The sequence below is a fragment of the Netta rufina genome (genome assembly GCF_964035555.1).
Source record: "Netta rufina genome assembly, chromosome: 11".
NCBI classification, from domain to species: Eukaryota; Metazoa; Chordata; class Aves; order Anseriformes; family Anatidae; genus Netta; species Netta rufina.
In genome coordinates, this window is record NC_140134.1 from 9327077 (window position 1) to 9347731 (window position 20655).

Genomic DNA, 20655 nt, shown 5'->3' on the forward strand with positions numbered 1-20655 from the left:
AACTTCCAGAAAGACCTAAATGACTCTGCTAAACTTTGAATTTCTGGATGGATAGAACTGTAATGGTTTTGCATTTTATTTTTTCTTTTGTCCACCACTTAGAGCAAAACCATGATACTTTATTCAAATGAACGCAACCCAAATGATTTTTATAAACTTGAAAACGTTAACATCCCTTCTGTTCAAGAAGCATCCAGTTCTTTTCAGTGACAAGGTTCATATCTGCACCACAGAACCAATTTCTCTTCCAAACTTTATAATGCTGAGTAAGTTGGTCCAACAAATCCAGCTGCGTCATTAGCTAAAGCAAAGCAGGGATAAAGATTTGGAGATCTTGCGAGTCTCAAGCAAATATGTAGAAAACCCCTACATAACCAGACTGCTCACTCATTTTAAGCCAGTGGGATATCAGGTGGTTGTATTTCCCATTTTTATCAAGTCAGCCATCAAACAGCTATAAAGAATAATGCCATGAAACTCTAGCTAGTTTTTACAATCCCCTCTGATCCTATGGGGATGCAATACAATGTGAGGACATCAGACAAAAGAGGCCAACCAAAACCTCAGGCTGCATTAGGATACTTAAGTAGCTACAAACTACAGTAGATATTTACAAAGCAAGCTGTATACAAATGCATAGTAAAACTGTCAAAGACCAGACTGTAAATGGAAAAAACTTAATGGAAAGACATTTTGCTGAGCTTTTTTTAATAAAGAGCTTTTATTTCCTCCATACTCAAATTTTTCCTTTGACTGCTTGCACATATTTTCCTCCAATCATCACGTATCTAAGCAGAAAACCTCTCAAACACTGTCAAGTAGGTATTAATGCATACAAAGACACTAGCACTGTTGGTGTAATTTTTCCACCAGTTTGTAATATCTTCATAGATTCTGATATTCAGATTTTAAACACAACTGAACACTCAGAGGTCCTGACCAAATATTCTAATGGATCTCTCAAGGCCACTGTCACTACTTATGGTACATTCTCTAGAACTCATCAATTCTGAATGAATTAATAACGCAGTCTGAGAATGATTTAGATTGGACACGTGCTCTCCAGAACTGAAACAGCACCAGACAGTGCTGCTCTAAAATGGTGCTTATACATATTTTTGTTGAGCTCCTTCCACAGTCATTTTCATTATAGCTAAGTGAAAGCTGCGTTATTCTAGTATACAACATGCTCTATATTTAAACTTGTATCAATTTTGCTGTTCAGAGTCATGATAAACTCAGTTTACATTCATTCCTTCTGATCAATACTTGTGCATATTCAGCTGGCCATTTGCATTGTTCATACAGGTAATTTTAGAATTACAATTACACAAATTTTAACCTTAGTTTTGTAGAAGATTACTAAATAGGTAACATGAAATACACCAACTGGTCATTCCAAAGACCTGAACATAAAATACAATAGTTAAATATGTAATAAAATAAATAAAAAAATTATGTCCTTGATAGTTTTTTTTTCTTTACAGAACATATGCTTTTCTTCCACTAATGCAAATATTTGTAGGTATGACTTAATAAATAGCAAAGCAATATATTGATTACTATAGAAAAATGGCATGTTCATTAACTCAGCTTCAAATAAATCCTTACTTCAGCTTTAATAGACTTATCTGTTTTCATACCCAAAATTTAAACTTCTTCGAGCATTTGACGTCACATTAATTCTATCAGTTGAGGGACTTGGTATCACATGGCGTCCAGGAGACATCTTCTTTACTTCCCAGGCTAGTGAAGTAGGTCTGCAAATTCAGGAAAGAAATGGTTAAAAATAAAATTCTCAATAACTATTCCTCTGTCACCTTACCATGATCTGTAAATGCTCTATAGTATTATGGAATACTGCTGAACATAATCAGGCATCTTAGCAATTGTTTCCACACCGAATCCAAACCGTACTAGCCAGACTGAGATCAAAAATCATTCACTTTTAAACTACACCACTTATTTTAAATTTCAGTATGGGACTAAACATTAAACCAACCAGTAAAAGGAAAATGACTAAGGGTAGAACTGGAAATACCCTCTAGTTCTAGTGACTGTAACAATGCATATAAAAAGCCCTGACAAATCAAGGAAGAAACCTACATTGTCTTATCCCATATAACAGAGCATTTGATAGTGTTTAAATGCTGCTTTGTTTAATATATGTAACAAATATCTCCTGGTACAGGAGAAAAAATAAAAATAAAAAATTAGAACTAACCCAATATATCACCATCAACTCATTCTATTACACCACTGATGTAACAAAAAATCTGCAATAACATTTACTGATAAATGTCTACTAGCAAAGATAATTGAACAGGTTGAATTAATTTAACTGCTACTAACATAAAGTATTCTCATCCAAAGAGACAGAGCATGAGATGGAAACCAGAACTGCAGTTTTATTATGCCTCTACTTTTTTTTTTCCTACTTTTAATTCTTGCTCTTGAAGCTAATCTGATTACATGGAAATTACAACCGGCAATTAAGAACAAAATCAAATTTGTAGAACCCACTGTTAGGGAAGAAGGGTTTAAAAAAAAAAAAAAATCATATAAGTGACTTTTTAAGGCACAAATTGTGATGATGTAAACAGCTTTACCTTTCTAATACCATCCTTCCAAACTCCCTTCCATTTCCAGCACCACTATTCCTTGATAACTCTGCAAGGGAGGAAAGAATCCCCACTACATGCTCACATCAATTACCTCCAAAAGAAAAATATTCTTCTGGGTTCCCTACAACAGCTATTAAAAGTGGTTCTATTTGCTAAATGGCTGCTGCAGAATGACTTTTATCATGAGTCTGCATTTTGGATATAGATAAGAGAAAAAAATAAAAGTCTCATTACCTGCTTTGAGCATCAGCCTTTTCTAGTTTCTCCTGTAGCTGTATCCAGTCAATCAGCGCTTTGAAGTCCCTTACATAGTTATCAAGCATCATCAGGACTTCCTGAAAAGCAACCATTACATAAACCTCAGTATTTCAAAAACAGTTCCTATGACCCCAAAAAGAGAAGTGAGTAGAAAGTAGGAAAGTTACTGGCCTGCGTCTTTCCTATCAAAAATAAAAACAAGGGGGGCGGGGAAGCCCAAACAGTTAAGATTTTTATGTCAACAAACATTAAAACACTTATTCTATCAAAAACATGTTTTCCAAGATCTCTCCAAGCACCAACATCTAAGGACAGAAGAGAAAAATTTGGCAAGAAAATAATTCCTAATATACATAGATACTACTGTTTGAGGGTTGGTTTGTTTTCTGTCAAAATTATTATCCTTTAAAATACGCTATCCTTTAAAATACTTCATCCAATATGTAAATAAAATAAAATAAAATAAAAATGTATACATTCTTATAGACCTGTGGAAGAATAAAAACATACTGCTGGTGATTCCTCTGTCTGCAGAGTGAACACCAAGTTACACAATGGCAACTGTATCAGATGGAGGGGATTCCTTCTGAAGAATCCAGAAACCCTTGCATTAGAAAAAATTAGTTCTTGAGCCCTGAAGTACAGCCAACTGTACCTTGTTCCTATGGTCTTTCAAGAATGCAGATCTTTCAAAGGGGGCACGGATGGATGCCCCTGTGCTCATCTGGGTTTGTGACAGACATCCTACTGCCACATTAGATTATCAGCACTATTATACTAATAAAGGAACTTCAAGGAGAATCTCATGGCACTATTTTGACAGACAGAATAGAAAGGATGGCTGCATTAAATCTGGTTTATAAAACAACTGCCTTTGACAAAGTTACTGCGAAATAGACGAGATGACCTGCAAAGTGCCAAGCTTACATTCTCCTCTCTGATTAGTACACCTTAATAAGTGAACAAAAGTCTCTAATTGCAAATCCTCCACCACAGAATGATTACAAGCCCAGACCCTGCAACTACAATACCCAGACTATTGGTATTACAATCTTTACCATTACAAACCAGTTAGTTTTCTACCATTCTAAAAGTTATTTTTGAACTATAATGGAGTTGCTGAAGAATTTACCCATTTTTACCTGAGTTAATCACAAAAAAACTGCATTTGTGAACATATTGCATGGCTTGAAAGATTTATATACTATAAAATAATACAACTGGAAGAGATCTTAAGAGCAACGTACTCCATCCCATAGCTCTTGGGCAGGTTTAACCATTCCCTGTCAGAAATGATGTAGGTGTGCTGCAGTTTCATTCAGAACATTGCAACGTCTTGGAAGTTAGAAGAAGATTGCAAATTATGCGTTGGTCTCTACCACATAAAATAAAAACCTATTAGTTAAGTGTATAACTAAAAATCTTAATAAAAAAAAAAAACACATTGAAAACAGTAAGAATTCTACTACAGTAAAGCCAACTAATCTCTATTTTTGTAGCATCACTTCCTATTCACTTCTACTTCTAACTGAAAAAGGACCTTTTATACATGCAAAACTCTTTTCTGTACAAAATGTAAAGATGATTATTAATTTTGTTTAACACATGCAAGTTTAAAAGTCAGCTTTAGTTTGCATAGAAGTATCCTTTTAACTAGGATGTACGACAGACCTAGAACATATGCTGTTTGTTATAAAGGAGAAGTCAGAAGGAAGTCAAACATAGTACCATTGCTGATCTGAAAGTTACTCTTTGTTTTGAAATACTCCACAAAAAAGCAAGCAAAAATCTTTCTTACAAGGCAGTTAGTTTACAACACTAAAATAATTTGCATGTTAAAGTCTGCTCCAAAAAATGAACAAGTCAAGTATTTTAGCCAGCTCTTTTTTTCTCCAGTTTTGCTAATAAAATTTCAGCTTTCTAATTCAATTCAAATACATTTCAGTTAGCCTACACTAAGTTGTGCTGACTGTTATTAACAATAAGGGCATAGAAAGCAAAATTTAATTCTGAATCATTTATTTTTCAAGTCTGCCACTGAGATATTCCTCACAAAAACATGAATCAATCTGAATATGAGTTATATTTCTGAAGTGAGCTGGGACATGAAAAAACTACAATAAATGGCTTACCCTATTTTAAGGAATGTTTAGCTGCACATTATCAGAAATGATCAGAGCAGAACCATGCAGCTGTAATCCGAGTCATGTTTTACGAACAAGGGAATACAAACAAGACAAGCAGCTGGAGCGGCCCCATATTCACTGATGCACATCTTTCTCCCTACAGCTATGAGGGCCATTTTGTCAGGCAGGATGAAGCAGAACAAAAGTGGCTCTGAAAGCGCCGTTACAGGCATCCAGATAACTACATATAGATGTACAGCTAAAATTACCAATTAGTTTACCAATTGGCTGCAACGGATTCGATTGGTTTGTAATTAATTCTAGTTACTGGCGCATACAGCAGGATGGTTGGCGCCATCCCTTTGTCCTACTGACACACAATACCGGCGCACGGGGCTCTTGGGTCTTGGACATCAATACAGCTCTCTAGCTTACCTGCAGTATTACATGTAGCAGATATACCCTGTGGTGCTGAAGCAGTGGAAACTCGTACCACTTGAGAAGGTGCTGACAAAAAGGAACCTTTATGGGGTAGAGTATGGCTGCACTAGAGTCAAAACAATTTTAAATCCCATTATTTTTCAAGGTCATATCTATCCCACACAATTTTTAAAGAACCAGTTCAAACTAAAAAAGAAAGCAGTACTGTTAAAAAAAAACAACAGCTAAATGAAAAATCAGTGACACACGACTAAAAACACACACAATACAGCTCCTGTTTCCTCCATCATTCTGATTCACAGCCCTGCACATTAAAAAGCTTTTTTCTGTGCATTTCCTTTTCTCCAGTTCGCAACTACTGCTTCAGCTTTTATGTACATACGTATATTTAAGTTGTGCTTCTACACTCTTCAGTTGATCATATTAATGCCTTTCCAATCAGAAAGTCTCTCTATAAATAGAATAGCTGTATTAGAATAATCCTGTACTCCTGAATCAGAACCATCTTGACTTGGGTCCCAGCCAGGTTGATTATAGCCTTTAAAACCAGAGGTTCACTTTGCCTGGAAATCATGCAGCTGCTTTGAAACTTCATCTTCTCCACTTATCCTCCTATTCTCAAACAAGGAAGGGGAAAAGAGAGAGAGAGAAAAGCACAGAAGATAGCATGTTTTTTAAGTCACTACAATTCTAAATTGCAGTGTGAGAGAGGAACTTAGTCACCACATCTGTACTGCAGCTTATTCTCATGGATAGAAATACACATTTTCCTTTACAAATTAAGCATGCTTTGTTTAAATTATCTATGCTGAATGTTTTAGATTATGTATTTAGCAGAATAAATTCCATTTTCATGTACTCCAGTACATTTTAGCTGGCAACATAGGTTCCTTCTTTCTTTCAATTTATTTTTTCAATTTTAATCAGGTGTTTTAGTAATTCAGTGCAAAATGGCTTCCTTGTAGATTCCTTTGTACTTGGAACTACAACCACTTAAAGCCAGCTCTGGGTTAGGTTAAACAAAGATGCATATAAATATATGAATATTTATGTATATAGATAGCTGAAGGAAGGGTGTCAAGAGGATGGGCCCAGACTCTTTCCAGTGGTGCCCAGCAACAGGACGAGATGGAATGGGCAGAAACTGAAGCATGGGAAGCTGCATCTGAAAATGAGAAAACCCTTCTGTACTGTGAGGGTGACAGAGCACTGGGACAGGTTGCCCAGAGAGCCTGTGGAGTCTCCTTCTCTGGACATATTCAACACCTGCCTGGATGTGTTCCTAAGAAGTGTCACTGCTATGGAAAAAATCTTCCTCCAGATGTCAGAGGACACGTGCAAGAACTTAAAGCACACAATTTATTTACACAAAAGCAGTATATACGTTATTAAGCACAAAGGGCCAGGAATAGGATCATCCAGACTGCCAGTCTGAAGAGATGGTGGCTTTTAGCAGCTGGCTATCTATTCCAAATCTGCTCTAAAAACCATAAATTATTATCCTGAAATACCTCAACCACTTCCATCTGTGAGGCTGAACGCCCAATCACTACCTGATTTTCCTATCCCTTACCGTTAGCTTCAATGATTTTCATCCATCTGCAGAAGATGACAACAATGAAAATTTAAGTGTCCAAAAAGGCAGGAAGAATGGTTCCAGAATAGATTTTCACTGGGCATTGGCTGTCACAACACAGCCACAAGGTATTTATTTAGAAAGAAATATACACATAACTCTTCCTGAACAACTTCACTCTCAGAAAAAGCATTTTCTTTAAAACAAGAGAGAAGCAGCAGACTGCTGTACTCCTGATGTATTCCAACTGCAGAGTTAGACCTTCTCAAATAATACGAGAATGTTTCAAAATGTATGTTCCATAAAAATCTATTGATCTGAAAGACTCAGTCTTGCGAGAAACATAAAAAGAATTATACATGTTTTAAGACATAAATCACTGTCTTAGGCTTTCAGGGAAACTTGGTTTTACTGAATAAAAAGAAAAGATATTCCATCATACAAAACAGACGTTACTTCATGCTGAAATTCTCCTTCTAGCTGGAAATGTTCCCCTAGATATCAAAAAAATGAATACCTGGTTGTACAGATGTCTTAAGTCAATGTCCAAAATGGTTATGAAAGTGACAGAAATACAGTAAATAGATGACACTGATAGAGACATAATTAGCATTGATTAGGTGTTGAAAGCAAGAGATGCTGAGTAAACCATAATTAAAAACAAACAAACAAAAAAAACAACAACCTTGTATTCTGCACAAGTTTGGTTTTGCTTCTGTTTTTCCAATTCCTTTGCAAAGCCAAGATATTTTTCACTCAGAGTCAAAGGAAACCAGGACATTCTAACAAGAATAATGTATCTAAACAGAACACTCAGAGACCTGCGTAGAGGAAATAAGATGCTTCATAACCCTTCTTGGGACACCTTTCTTGAGATTTGCAGCGCTACAAGGAAAGAACGGAAATTCATGTATAACAAATCATTTCTCCTCAAAAGTCAGAAGTAACAAACTCAGATTCTGTATTCTGCCTCCACCATCACTTCCCTGGCACCAAGTAGATGCAGCTAGAAAATTGAAATGTACAAAAAGAAATAAATAATATAAAACCTTATCTTCCAAAAAGTAAGATGGACAGGGTTGAACCAGCTCTTATGAGTGAAAATGCAGTCAAGATCTGGTCTGGATTCACTTGACCATTATACTGAATCTTTGTAGACTTCTTTCATTGAAGTTAGGAAAGCCTTTTGTGTTTTTTTCTACCTTTAGCTCCAACACATTTAGAAACAGTTTTATTTTCTTAGCTGTCTTGAAATCCAGTAATCAGCATGGATTACTACGGGTCTCAGTCTGCATGCAAAGAGATTGAAATCATAAGAATTAGCATATCCTGAACCAAAACCAGCCCTCACGAAGCATTCTCAGTGAGAGCCCCTAATGAAACAAGTTCCTCTCTCCTTCAGGGAGGCCTTCAATCAACTGAAACTATGGTAAATCACTCACAGATATCCCCCCGCTTGGAAGACCTTCACTAACGTTGCTTCAGCTGGTTCTTCCACGTAACACCGCCATACAAAATGTCAAGACTTAAGGAAAAGGCTTTACCTACCTCTTTACAGTGTATCTTGTACTTTTTCCATTGTGTAGGAGGGCACAAAAATCTCAAGAAGAATAAAACTTTTTTAATTGAACCGTACCCAAAGTGGACTGATTTAACAATGTATGTGAGCATTACAAACAAGGAGAGAAACTATCCTGCTCAAAATCTTGTAGAACTATACCAGTAAGTAAGGGCTAGGTGGAAAGATAAAAGTTTGTACAAGTATGAAGTAATGCCAAACAGAAATTTAAAAAGAACATTGAACTAAATTTTTAACATCTTGAAAAGCAAATTTTTTGAAACAAAAAGCAGCTGAAGCCATTAATTCATCATAGGAGGAAGAAAAAGACATCCGTTGAATTTCAAGTAGTTGAGAATCTCCTAAACTTAAAGTATCCTTAGCTACTGGATACAGTTGCTCAAACTCTATCACATACACACACACACTTTATGCATATATATAACTCTTCTCCCCGTTGCCAGTTGCTGAGACACCTAAGACCATCAATCAATCGCAGAAGTTCTGTTACATTAACCAAAATTCCACTGGCAATGGAATCTGCCTTATTCCATCTGCAGATAGTTTGGGGTTTAATTCCTTTTAGGAGACAGAAAGAGATGCAAAGGGTACTTGGCATTACTAGTATTTTTGTGCCTAAGTTCACCATCCAAAACCACAAAATACTAGGTAATAGAATTTCATATAAAGATTAGACATAGAAACCTAGCTAACGTATAAATATCCAGTGCATTCATGTTTTGAAATGCTCAAGGTTATAGACAGATATACATGTATTAGACTATAGCTCGTCACTGTCAGATCTATTAGACTACAGCATCACTAGACAAACTGAATCATGCAGAGAAATACTTAAACTTGAGGATCCTTTATTTCTTTTTCAAATAATTGAACAATTTTTGTTTTATCTTTATAAGCAAAGCAACAAAGCTGTATCTATGCATACAGTTTGGGAGTTCTCACAGTTAAATCAATAGCAAATTACCACCTACAACAGTGCCCAAAGTTGAGAGAAAATACACACCACCACTGCTGATCTTACACACACTTCCACTGTTTGTATCCTTACCACAAACCTTTCATCTGCATTTTCAACCACAAGCAGCCACTAGAGCCCTTTCCGATTTGGGAGCATCAAACATTATCTCCAGTGACAACATAATCAATACAACTATACCAACTGTAAGACTACAAGGGAGCAAAAAGTACAAAATCAAAAACGAACACCTTTATACCGGGTTAATGGGAAGGTTTTAAATGCCTGAATGTCACATTTCATTTTTACAAATATCTTTTAATATGACCTTCATACAACTGCAATGTTTAAATAGAACAGCACGTGCCAATTGACCAAGACAAAGTTGAGGAGGTATCACTTAGAAGTTGAAATGTGAATTGTTTTTTATATCATAGATTTATCTCAATAGAAAGGATTCCTTATTTAATATTGTTTCTCACGTGTTCAGCAGTAAAAATAAAAATAGTACTTCATGAAGAGTTAGCAAAATATTCTGTCAAATAAGTGAAAAGTAAATAGAAAAATGTAGCAATATGGAGTTCTCATTTATCAAAATCCTCAGCTCTTTACTTATAGTAGAAATACATTAAACCATTTTCAACTGAGCTGATTTGTCTGTTGGTATTTTTTTTGGTAACATTTTAACCGACAGATATTTTTACACACTATAAAAAGTTCCCCCCCCCTCCAAAAAAAAAAAAAAAAAAGAACACAGAAGTAAAGCTATCCCGTTCTTATTTGTAGCATGAGCTTTAATAAACATCTGTAAGCAGAATTTCCATCTTAAAATATTCAGGAGGCCAGTATTGCAATACTGAGAATGGAAAAAGCCTAAGAATGACCTGAACTCCTCCTGTCCAAAGGCAGGGGTGAGTACTGATTTACATTTAACAGCAATCTTTAAGAGAACATGTCACAAACAAAAGACCACGTCACAAATGAATATTCCAGCTGCTCACTTAGGGCACGTTCTTTGTGCTAAGAAAGAAAACATCTTTTAAAAGTAAAAGCAACACAAATGTTATACAAGTTTTACAACATCTAACACTGGAAACCCTTGTTTACTCATTTTTGTTTTTTTCCACCCATGTTTAGCAAACAAGTAATCTGATGTCCCTGGATACACACATCATCATCCAGTGTCTACGAAAATGAAGACTTTCCACTTAGGCTATGTAGTATCTCCATCCGAGAACAGATCAAGTAGCATGATTAAAATGCTGAATGATATCTAACCCCTAAAATATGTGATAATGATACAAACACACTTCTGTTCTTTCAGTCACAGAAGTTTAAAATGGTAATCTAATTACAATGCAAGGCTGACTGATTTTCTTAAACCAAAAAAATTCTTCAGCGAAGTTTCCTGAGCAGGAAGACAGCTCAGTAACAACATGTTAAATTGTGTTAGAGTAACCAACGGTTTGGAAGCCTCTAGCTACTGTTCAGTTTTCAAACCTGCTTTCAATGAAACCTACTTGCACGCTAATCTCAAAGTCAATTTGGCTGTGCCTGATTACAGTAGAGAACTAGATACGTATGATAAGAAAATGGTTTACTTAAATTGATATAATTTTTTACAGTGATTAGATAATCGTTTCCAGAATGTGTTGAGTTTTCAGCTATATTTAATATGAAAACCAAAAAAATCTTAGCTTTCACAATTCTTTGAAAGCGTATGCTTCTGGCTTCTATTAATGCTTGAAACGAACTCCATTTCTAAAAAGTAAATTATATTTACTAAATGACAATGGTCTTTCTGTGGATCTACTAAAAAATCATCATAGCCTGTGCATGTTTTACGTCTTACTACAAATACAGGCTATCCAAAGTTAGGAAAAACACCTTACATCCCAACCAGACATTGTCTATGCTTGACCACTCATCTCTCTCTTATCACCCCAGAGTGAATTAGAAGAGTGATAACTAATTCACTGAAACAAGGGAGCAATGTATAATTAAGGAACTTAACATCCTTATGGGAATGGGAAAAAGGCTAAATCTCAACAGTGCCACCTACAGTAGGGAACGTGACGGGGAAAAAAGGAAAAAAAATATCAGCATTCAGCTAGAAAAATTAGTAAAACGAGAACTTGATAAGACATATTGATTTAATTAAAAACTGAGATCTAACAACACGATTACATGTCATTAAGTTTTATACACCTTAAAATAAGTCACTGCCTAAAATGAAAGCATCTTCTTAAATCTAAAGAAATATGCCATCAGTTTTACTATTTACAAGCCTCCATTATATAAATGCATGAAATAACATACTTCTGATGCTCTAATTCCTTACTGGCTTTTTTTGTAAAGAGTGAAAAACAGCAGTAAGTGTCATTTGATAATAGGCAGAAAGAACAGCTGAAAGCTTACCTTGCATTCTACTACACTCTGATCCGATTCACATGTAACATAGATTTCATCAACTGCCCGTCTAAGATTGTCAAAAAGAAATGCCCAGTATCGAGCTCGCAGATCAACTTTTCGAGGCTGTCTTGTTTTTGTTGGGCTTTTGTCAAAGTTTTTATCTCCAGCTGCTGCAGTTAATTTACAGTCTATGGTAGTGTTCTAAAGAAACAAGATACAAAGGAAAAGGAGAACAAACAGAAGTACAGTAAGGGGTTGGGCTTCTGTGCAATGCATTTTTTCAAACATATTTAAACATTTGTAAAGATGACATTTTTCTACTGAAGACTACAGCAACCCACTGATTTAAGTTTTTACAATAAACTTTTTCATCTTAAACAAATGCAACCGATATGTAGAACCACTTGGTTTCTTTACCATTTTAACTCGACATTCACTTTGCACAATGCATGATATTCTCTTTTGCAAATGATAAAGTTACATTTTCTGACTACATACATACCCAATAGTACTTACTGTGACAAATACGTACATCCAAAGATGAAATTAAAATTTTACTAATAATCAAACCAGCAATGTTTCATCGTAGTTAAATTACTACCAGGGCACCACATACAACTTAACTGTTTTTAAGCACTTGTTCTAATCTGTGAGCAGTAACATCAGAGAAATGCTTGTGTGGCTAGCCCTTTGCTTGATATGTTATGGCAACACTTCAGAGAAGATGCCAGCATCTTCTCTGATGCTTGAATCATCAAGAATGAGTTACAAAGGGAAGCTTTCCTACTCGAGAAGACTACTTGCACAAAGATTTCCACTCACCATACTGCTAACACTGCAAGCTCAATTCAACCTTTGCAAATGCTGTGCCACTGAATCAAGTTGTTTCTACTTATGCCAAGTCTGAAATTGTCCTTATGCTGCTCTAAGTTGTAATTTAACAGCTTTTCCTGCAACAAATCTGTTGTTTGATTTTCAGTGTTAATATGCAGACTAATTGGTTTAGTACTACTTTGCTGCACAGATGCAGAGGACTGCCAACATGCTATGTGCTGTGAGAGCGGAGGGAGAGCATCCAACTGTCTGCAGGAAAGCTGGCATAAAGAGGGATCACAAATACCTGCTTGGAAGTACCACTATGCCACTTCAGTGTTATGTATCCACTCACCTTGTGTCTTCAGCTTAGTCACATGAAGACAGCTACTCCTTGACGGATACGTGCTGTCACCCATCTACAAATTATATTCCAAAGGATTCTGAAGCACGCCCATTTGGCTGAGAACACCAACGCAGACCTTGGCCCCATGACACCGAGCTTATTATTGAAATTCTCTCCCATAACAACAAAAAAGGAAAGCTACCATGCCAGAGAAGAACCTCCAGGAAACACAACATAAATCCCAATTGCATACCATTTGTGATAGAGGTATTGTATTAACTACATAGCTACAGTACTCTGCTTTTTGCCTTTGTGTGTGCAGGAAAAGATGCAAATAAAATTAGAACATCAGGGCAAATTTAACCCCTATTTATCATCTATAAAAGTAAACTGCAACTGAAGTCCAAGTTTCCCACATAGCTAAAGCAGTGCTGTGGAGGTAGTCAGAAGACAAAACGTAGTCACAGAAAGCTAAATAACTACAAAGAAAAAAATGAGAAAAGATTCCTGCCTCCTCCAGACTCAGTAAAATAGGCAGGGGAGTATATTTACAAACCATTTCCTTCTCTAGTAGTTGTTCTAGTTTACTTTCCCAGATGGGAAGTACTTCGGTACTCCTGTTGCAAAACAAGTCTGAAGCAGTTCTAGTTTATGGCTGTGGTCGACCTCTGTGGTGGTTTTACCGTATGGGCTGCTGCAGGGAAAGTTAACATCCCAGCCAGACGCAGTACAACCTGAAGTCCCACCACAGCAACCAGTATACTTATTTTGCAAGATCTGACACCTCGCTGTGTTTCTACTAAAATACCGAAGGACAATGAGAACCGTAAGAACAGCTGAATCACAGAACGTTCCACCGAACATCTGAGTCACTTCAAGTTCAGCCACGTATCAGAGAGTCAACTCTCCAACAAGAACTCAGAGCGAGGTACATATTCACTCATTGGTAGATTATGCTTTTTCAGAAGCCGTGCCTCCAAAGCCCCTGCAGGAGTAACTCTTCCCTAATTTGAAACAGGAGAACATATGCCAGCAGAACACCTTTGACAAGATACAAACCACCAAACTATAAAATCTCTTGTAAACACAATCGTGGAAGCAGGAAAGCACTGAGTTGGTGGTTAGGCAGTAGAAAAACTAATTAAAATTCCTGATGCACGTCAGTTCTAACATTATGCATCTGAATTTGTCACAGCCTGGCATCTGCCACTCAACGAAACAGAAGGGGACTTTGAGACAGGAACCCAAATCATGTCCATTGTTTGCCACATCAGTCTCCAGATACTCCATGAAGATCAGACTCCAAAAGCTATTTTCAAACTTAACTAAGTTTGACTGGCACCTACTTTACTGAAACGCAAGCCATTGCTAACTCAAATTTAAGAGTTACAGCTGACAATAACAAAGACTACTTTTACCATAAAGACACAACTAATATTGTATACGGATTGCATTAAACATTCTATAGAAATGTTTAATGCAGGCACCAAACACTACCAGGATTTCTGAGTTAATCTACACATTGTTCAGCAGAATCTTTACCTGCAAGCATCCTTCTGAATGGACAGCTTATACAGACATGATCTAGCAGACCTACCCTGATGCTTGTCCTCACTAAGGCAACAAAACCCACTCAAAAATGCCACCGATTCTGATAGGCTAGTTCATACTATCCCACTTGCACTAATTGTTCAAAAGCTTCAACTGCAGAAAACGTATGCTGTCTTTTAAGTTAAAAAACATGGGGATAGTCTTCCTCACATCTCAAGTAACTCAATATGGATGAAGAAAGTGATTAAAACTATTTTTTTTTCCCAAAAATAATTTCTCTATGTTGCCTTGGAGTTCTGTGAAGTATGAAGTGTGTATTTATTCTCGAGATGCCAAAATTTATTGAAAGTAGACGTGCCAGCACCCTGATGAGAGGAAGATGAGGTTTACAGGATCATATGAGAGAGTTTTTGTACATTTATGTTCTTGAGCCTAGTGTCCCATTTGTATGTAGAGGAAAATGAAATCTGAAGGCTCAACAAAAGCAAAAATAGAAGAAGAAAGCCACCATTTTAAAGCAGTATTTAGTGCCGAAAATACAGTAGAAAAAGAAGTGCTGGATGCCAAATTAAAGTGCCAAGATACACAAGCACGCAGCAGTCCATTTCAAACCTTAATTGGGCCCACTAGGAATGCATTATGTTCCTGCAATATAGCTTTAATACAGCAGTCCCACACAGAGACACTGAGTAACAATAAAGTATTCTTTTGAAAACACAGTATTGACGTAATCCGAAATGACTCAAACAGATGGAACTCCTGCTGCACAGCACATTACTCTTATCCAAAAGGTTCTGTGAGGGTAAATCAACTTGGAGCCCCAACCACCTCATTAAAATCCCACCTTCACAGAATAAGTAAACTAGGACACTAGTAAGATACTAGTAAGAAAGGAGGGACAAGTTGCTAAACTCATCTGCGATGTTAACATGCCTATATTTTAGGGATGCAAACATCCCTACAGAAGCAGAACATCTTTTTTCAAAAAGAGACCAGCTTCTATGTGCTATTGTCAAAATCTGAAAGGCTGGCACAAAGTATTTGACAGCTGAAGACATACTAGCAGCTAAATCCATTAATCAAAGAAAAGTAATGGTTAAAATATTAAACACGAATAAATACCGAGGTATTACTTTATTAATATAATAAAACTCACACAGGAAAAAAGAAGAAAGGGCGCTTCTTCATGTAATACTTGTCATTAAGACTCATTTCTCAGTTAGGACTCTGAAACTTTACTCACCTGGACTGATTTTTTTTCTTCCCAAAATAGTATACACTAAAACTTTAAACAAAAACTTCTCAGCTGTTAACATATGAGAAAATAAAGCATTTCCTTAATTTCGGAAATTTGGCAGAATGGTAGCCTTTGTATAAGCACCACACTTACAGGAAGAATTAATTGATTGTTGAACTGCACTGGACTTAAAATAACTTTAATGTCAAAAAGCCACACATCCAGAGGCTAAGAAATGCCAAAAATAAAGACTGAGGAAGGCAGTGAAAATTCGGGCATTTTAAAAACTTTGGAATGCTTGACTTTACAACTCATACCCTTTGACAATACAATATGTGCACTTTTGTATATGTATTATTCAGCAAATAATGTATCAATTGTATCAAGAATCATTTTTATGTTGTAAATTTTATGTCATAATCACAATAAAAAATGAGCATATACCTGTTTTGCAGTCTTGTGTGTTCCTTGAGTCACCCTCTTTGTTTTTCCGCCAGCTTGCCATTTGGATTTTCCTATGGGAGAAACATTTTTCATCAAAAATAACGCTTTTCATTAGATACAGCATTCTAAAATGCACATATCACATCTTGTGATATACTGACATCGGCACAATTAGTAAGTTTAAAAGTTCATAAAATTTTACATTCCAAATATATATTCAACAGTTCAGAATGAGGATGATGCTAGAAGACACAGAGAAATTAAAAAAATTGAAGTCAAGAACTACAGACCTTATTCAACAAAGATAGCCTACTTGCAAATGCTCAGTGCCACTGAAAATCATATCACTACAACCGAGATGTCAGATATGATACCAGTTTTCTATATACATTTTTAAAAGTCTGCTCTTGAATGATTGTTTAATAATATTGAGATGTTATTACAGAATTAAAACAAGAGGTATCTTTCTCAGAAAAGAAAAATAAAATCATTCACTTTTTCTAGAACTGTTCTAACAACCCTACCAGTAGATTAAGATATTTTCTGCCAAGAAAGATGGGAAAAAACAAAACTCAGTTCTGGATTTAGTTCACTTACAGTTAGGTAGGCAAAAAAAAGAGGGAAAAATAAATAAAAATATTTCCAAAGCATGAGACAGTCCACTCAAGATCTCTCAAATTTATTCTCAAAAGCACTTGTCTGTTGCTTATATGAAATGCACTTAGCAACTATGCTTCCAAGATCAGTTTAAAAGCCCACAATTAGGATGATTTCTCAATGTTGTCTGGGGCAATTTCTTAACTTATTAAGAGTTATCTTTGCAAGGCTCTAAATTTCTGTTCTCCTGAACCAACGTGACACGCTTACATTTAATCTTTGATATCTGTTCATGGGTAAGTTTGTTTGATTGTTTTATTTTGTTTTTTATTCCTCCAACATGAAAATCAGAGCATTTAATTAACAAAAATACGAGCAAGTAAGACAAAACACTATGACAAGAGTACTCTCTAGCACAGATCTAAATAAAAGTTTCAAGATAATTTAGCTTGATGAAGCCAGGCAAATGAATGAACTAATTGAATATAGTCCCTTCACAGATCACGGAGATCATTCCTGAATTTCAGAATTGTTCAGTTCAGTTTTTAGCAGTACTTAGGCCAGATTCCCTAACATAGTCCAGCTGTTTTAGATTGCACTGGTTATGTAAAGCAGCTGTAAACCTGTTTTAATCAAGCAATTGTCCAGCTGGTTTGCATCACTGGCTGTTCTAGGGAACAAGGCCTTTAATTTTAAGGCAATTTAAAAATTATTTGCTTGATAATGAATTTTTGAATTGCTACATTAGTGAAAACAACAGGTACAAATTAATATATTGAGACCAATTTAGCATCATTCAGGAAAAAAAAAAGATTCAGCTACAAAATGTATTAAAACTTCTTATCTACTAAAAAGCTTAAACCGTGGACCAATTCTATGTCATGGTTATGAGAACTGAAGAATTTCAAGCACCTAAGTCTCTACTCTAAAATAATTTACATTCTGAAAATGTAAGAGCTGCAATGCTTACAGTGGAGTGCAAAGGCACACAGAACTTGCAGTGAAAAGACTTACAAAAAAAATATGGGCGTGTTAGAATTAAGATGACAGATGGATAAAAAAGAGAGTTACTGTCCCTAGATTCTACAAAAAAAAATAAAAATAAATCCATCATCTACAAACTGGGAAATGTCTGAACAAGTCACCTGTAAAGATAAAAGCAAGTTTTCAGGCACCTTCAACGTAAGGCATACATGTAGAGACAAGAAAAACATAAACACTGTGTGTTGTGGACTTGAAAGCAAATAATCTGTGGCAGGGACTAATTTTTCTTAAACAATTTCTTCAAGGTATGGGCCAAGAAGTTCTGTCTTTCATCAGGAATCAGAGTTCCAAGCTTTTCCCTCTTTCTGCTAACAAATGACTCTGGTTATTAGAAGATTACTTCCTTTCTGCTTTTGTCCCTCTATATTCACAAGCAGTGACGACACAGAAGCAACGTTCAATGCTTATGAATATACTGTGTGTAACTGTACAGTACCAGCACTGCTAGCCAAGGCACAGGGACGCAGCGACATGTGAAGGGCATTACCTATTAGGCTTTTACTGAATTTTAAGGAAAGAACAATAGCGACAAAAGATGATCATCTCATTAGCTATTAAGTTGCCAATATGAAATATATAAAGCAGCACAGTTTTGGAGCATTCAGGGAGCCAGTCATATTTTATACTTGAAGTCCATTTCCTCTCTCTGGTAATTAAATATCAGACACACTGGGTTTATGATTTGTGAAGACTTCCTGTCACAAAATGCTGAACTGTTAATATCTCCCAAAAAAGGCTACTGATAAACTATTTTCAAAAGCCTTCTGTTACACCAACAATCACCCCTCACATCTCTCTTCTTTTTCCATGACGGAAGTGTGAAAATCAGCTTTATATTTCTTCAGAGCTGCAGCCATTTCTGTTCTGAGACAGACATCTCTGTTGTTTCGCTACTTTTGTTTATTATCTGATCTTCAGCAGAAATTATAAAAATTTTCAATTTTCTTTCTTTTCACCTCCCTGGAAGAATCTGAGGACACAACCAGGTAATGAACCATTCTTTTCTTTCCCTCCAGTTCTTACACATGGCACGAGCAATGTACTTTGTCACCTCTCTTCCTCCATCTAAGGAGCAAGGTCTATACTGCAGGACTAGTCCTACATTTCACCAAACTATACTCCGCAATCTCTCTTACTAGCTCCAGCTGATGCGTTTTTCCATCCTAAGAAACATTTTTGCAAAGATGAGGCGTGGATAAGACCTGGTTGTCTGAAGTTCACTTCAAGTAAGACAAAGACGTTTCCCTGGAGGAAGCAACTGGATGATACTGATTACATTCAACCCCTTAACTGAAGAAACATACTGAAATGCATAATATTGCTATAAATCAGTTCTTAAAAGTTTATATAGTAGTAAATACAGTTTTTCTAACCGTACAATGCAAAAGAACTGGAGAAACTACTTTCAAGGATGGATATAGTTAAAACTCTCCATGTTTTTCCATCCCAGCCTGAGTTACAGCAATGAATTTTGCATGGAATTTTTTTTAAACAAATTACTGTCACAGTCTCATCCAGAACATAATTGGCTCAGTATTCATGGAGCAGCACTAGACTGTATCCCATTCATTTCAACAAAGTTCAAGGTCTGAAACTAAGGAGTCTTCAAGAATACCTTTCCCTTCACATTATATTCTGCCAGTTACAGTCAGATCCAACGTTGCTAGCGCTTACACACAAGGCTTTCAGTCATGACTCGTAGACCTCCTAGCTTGGCCAAAGAGAGCCAAGTTTCATCTCTTTCATCACACACTGCAAAACCTACTTATTGCACCAGGCTCTTGCTAAAGGAGTGGATTATTTTGCAGGCTCTCTAAAGTGTGCCAGATACCTTTCAACCAATAAAATGTGTTTCCTTACGCTGAAATGCTTAATCTACAAGCGATTCCTACATGTTGAGAGCCAAAATGATTTTAAACAAGTAAGGGAACAGTTACAAATACAAGATTTTCCAGTTTTTGACACATCCCTTAAGTTATAAAGGTACCCTACATTTTGTTAACGTTTAGATGTCAAGCTTCTGAGACATTTTAACTGTCACTAATACCATGGTTTAGATTTTGTAAATAAAATCTGTGTGTGGTGCATAGCAGCATGCAGCACCTCAAGTTTCATGCTGGGCATATCAAATAATTTAAAAGGAAAAACTTCTGAAGTCCTCTACCAGAATGATCACAGCTTTCCGAAGAGGGTAAGATACAATAGGTGCCTGTAATGGGCGATTTGTGGCCATGGATTTGGAAGGCCAATTTAATTTTCGAGACAGAATATCATACTACTTGATTTTTTCACAATTCTAATAGCACACAAAGTCAACTGCATTGTTAGTCCATCCGAAAACACAATCTGCTGCAGATTGATGAATTCTGTGAAGGAATACCTGAAATGCAACAGATGAAACATGTTATTGTTCAATACCTCATCTAAACTGTTGTCATCATGTTTTGAGGTGGATTTTCTCATGTCATCGATCTGGATTCATAACCAGAATTTCAGATCTGATACAAGGGTGCATGCTGCTCCAACACACGTTACTGAAGTGCTACCTACCATTCCAGAAACTTCCCTCCTTCTTATGCTATTATTTCTTACTGACAGGAATTATGTATTTCCCTTAAGGAATCAGAAGGTTTGGATTGCAATTCCTGTCAT

At 36.2% G+C, this 20655-nt stretch overlaps 1 protein-coding gene across 1 annotated transcript in view; it reads right to left on the reverse strand.

Annotated features, from left to right (window-relative positions):
- SCAPER (S-phase cyclin A associated protein in the ER) overlaps window positions 1-20655 on the reverse strand; it is a 156728-nt gene that overhangs the window by 127579 nt on the left and 8494 nt on the right. The window contains exons 4-7 of the mRNA XM_084293063.1: window positions 16363-16433; window positions 11978-12172; window positions 2859-2959; window positions 1644-1760 (exon numbers count right to left, since the gene is read on the reverse strand). Of these exons, the coding sequence (XP_084149189.1) occupies window positions 1644-1760; window positions 2859-2959; window positions 11978-12172; window positions 16363-16433 (484 nt within the window). The remainder of the gene's footprint in view (window positions 1-1643; window positions 1761-2858; window positions 2960-11977; window positions 12173-16362; window positions 16434-20655) is intronic.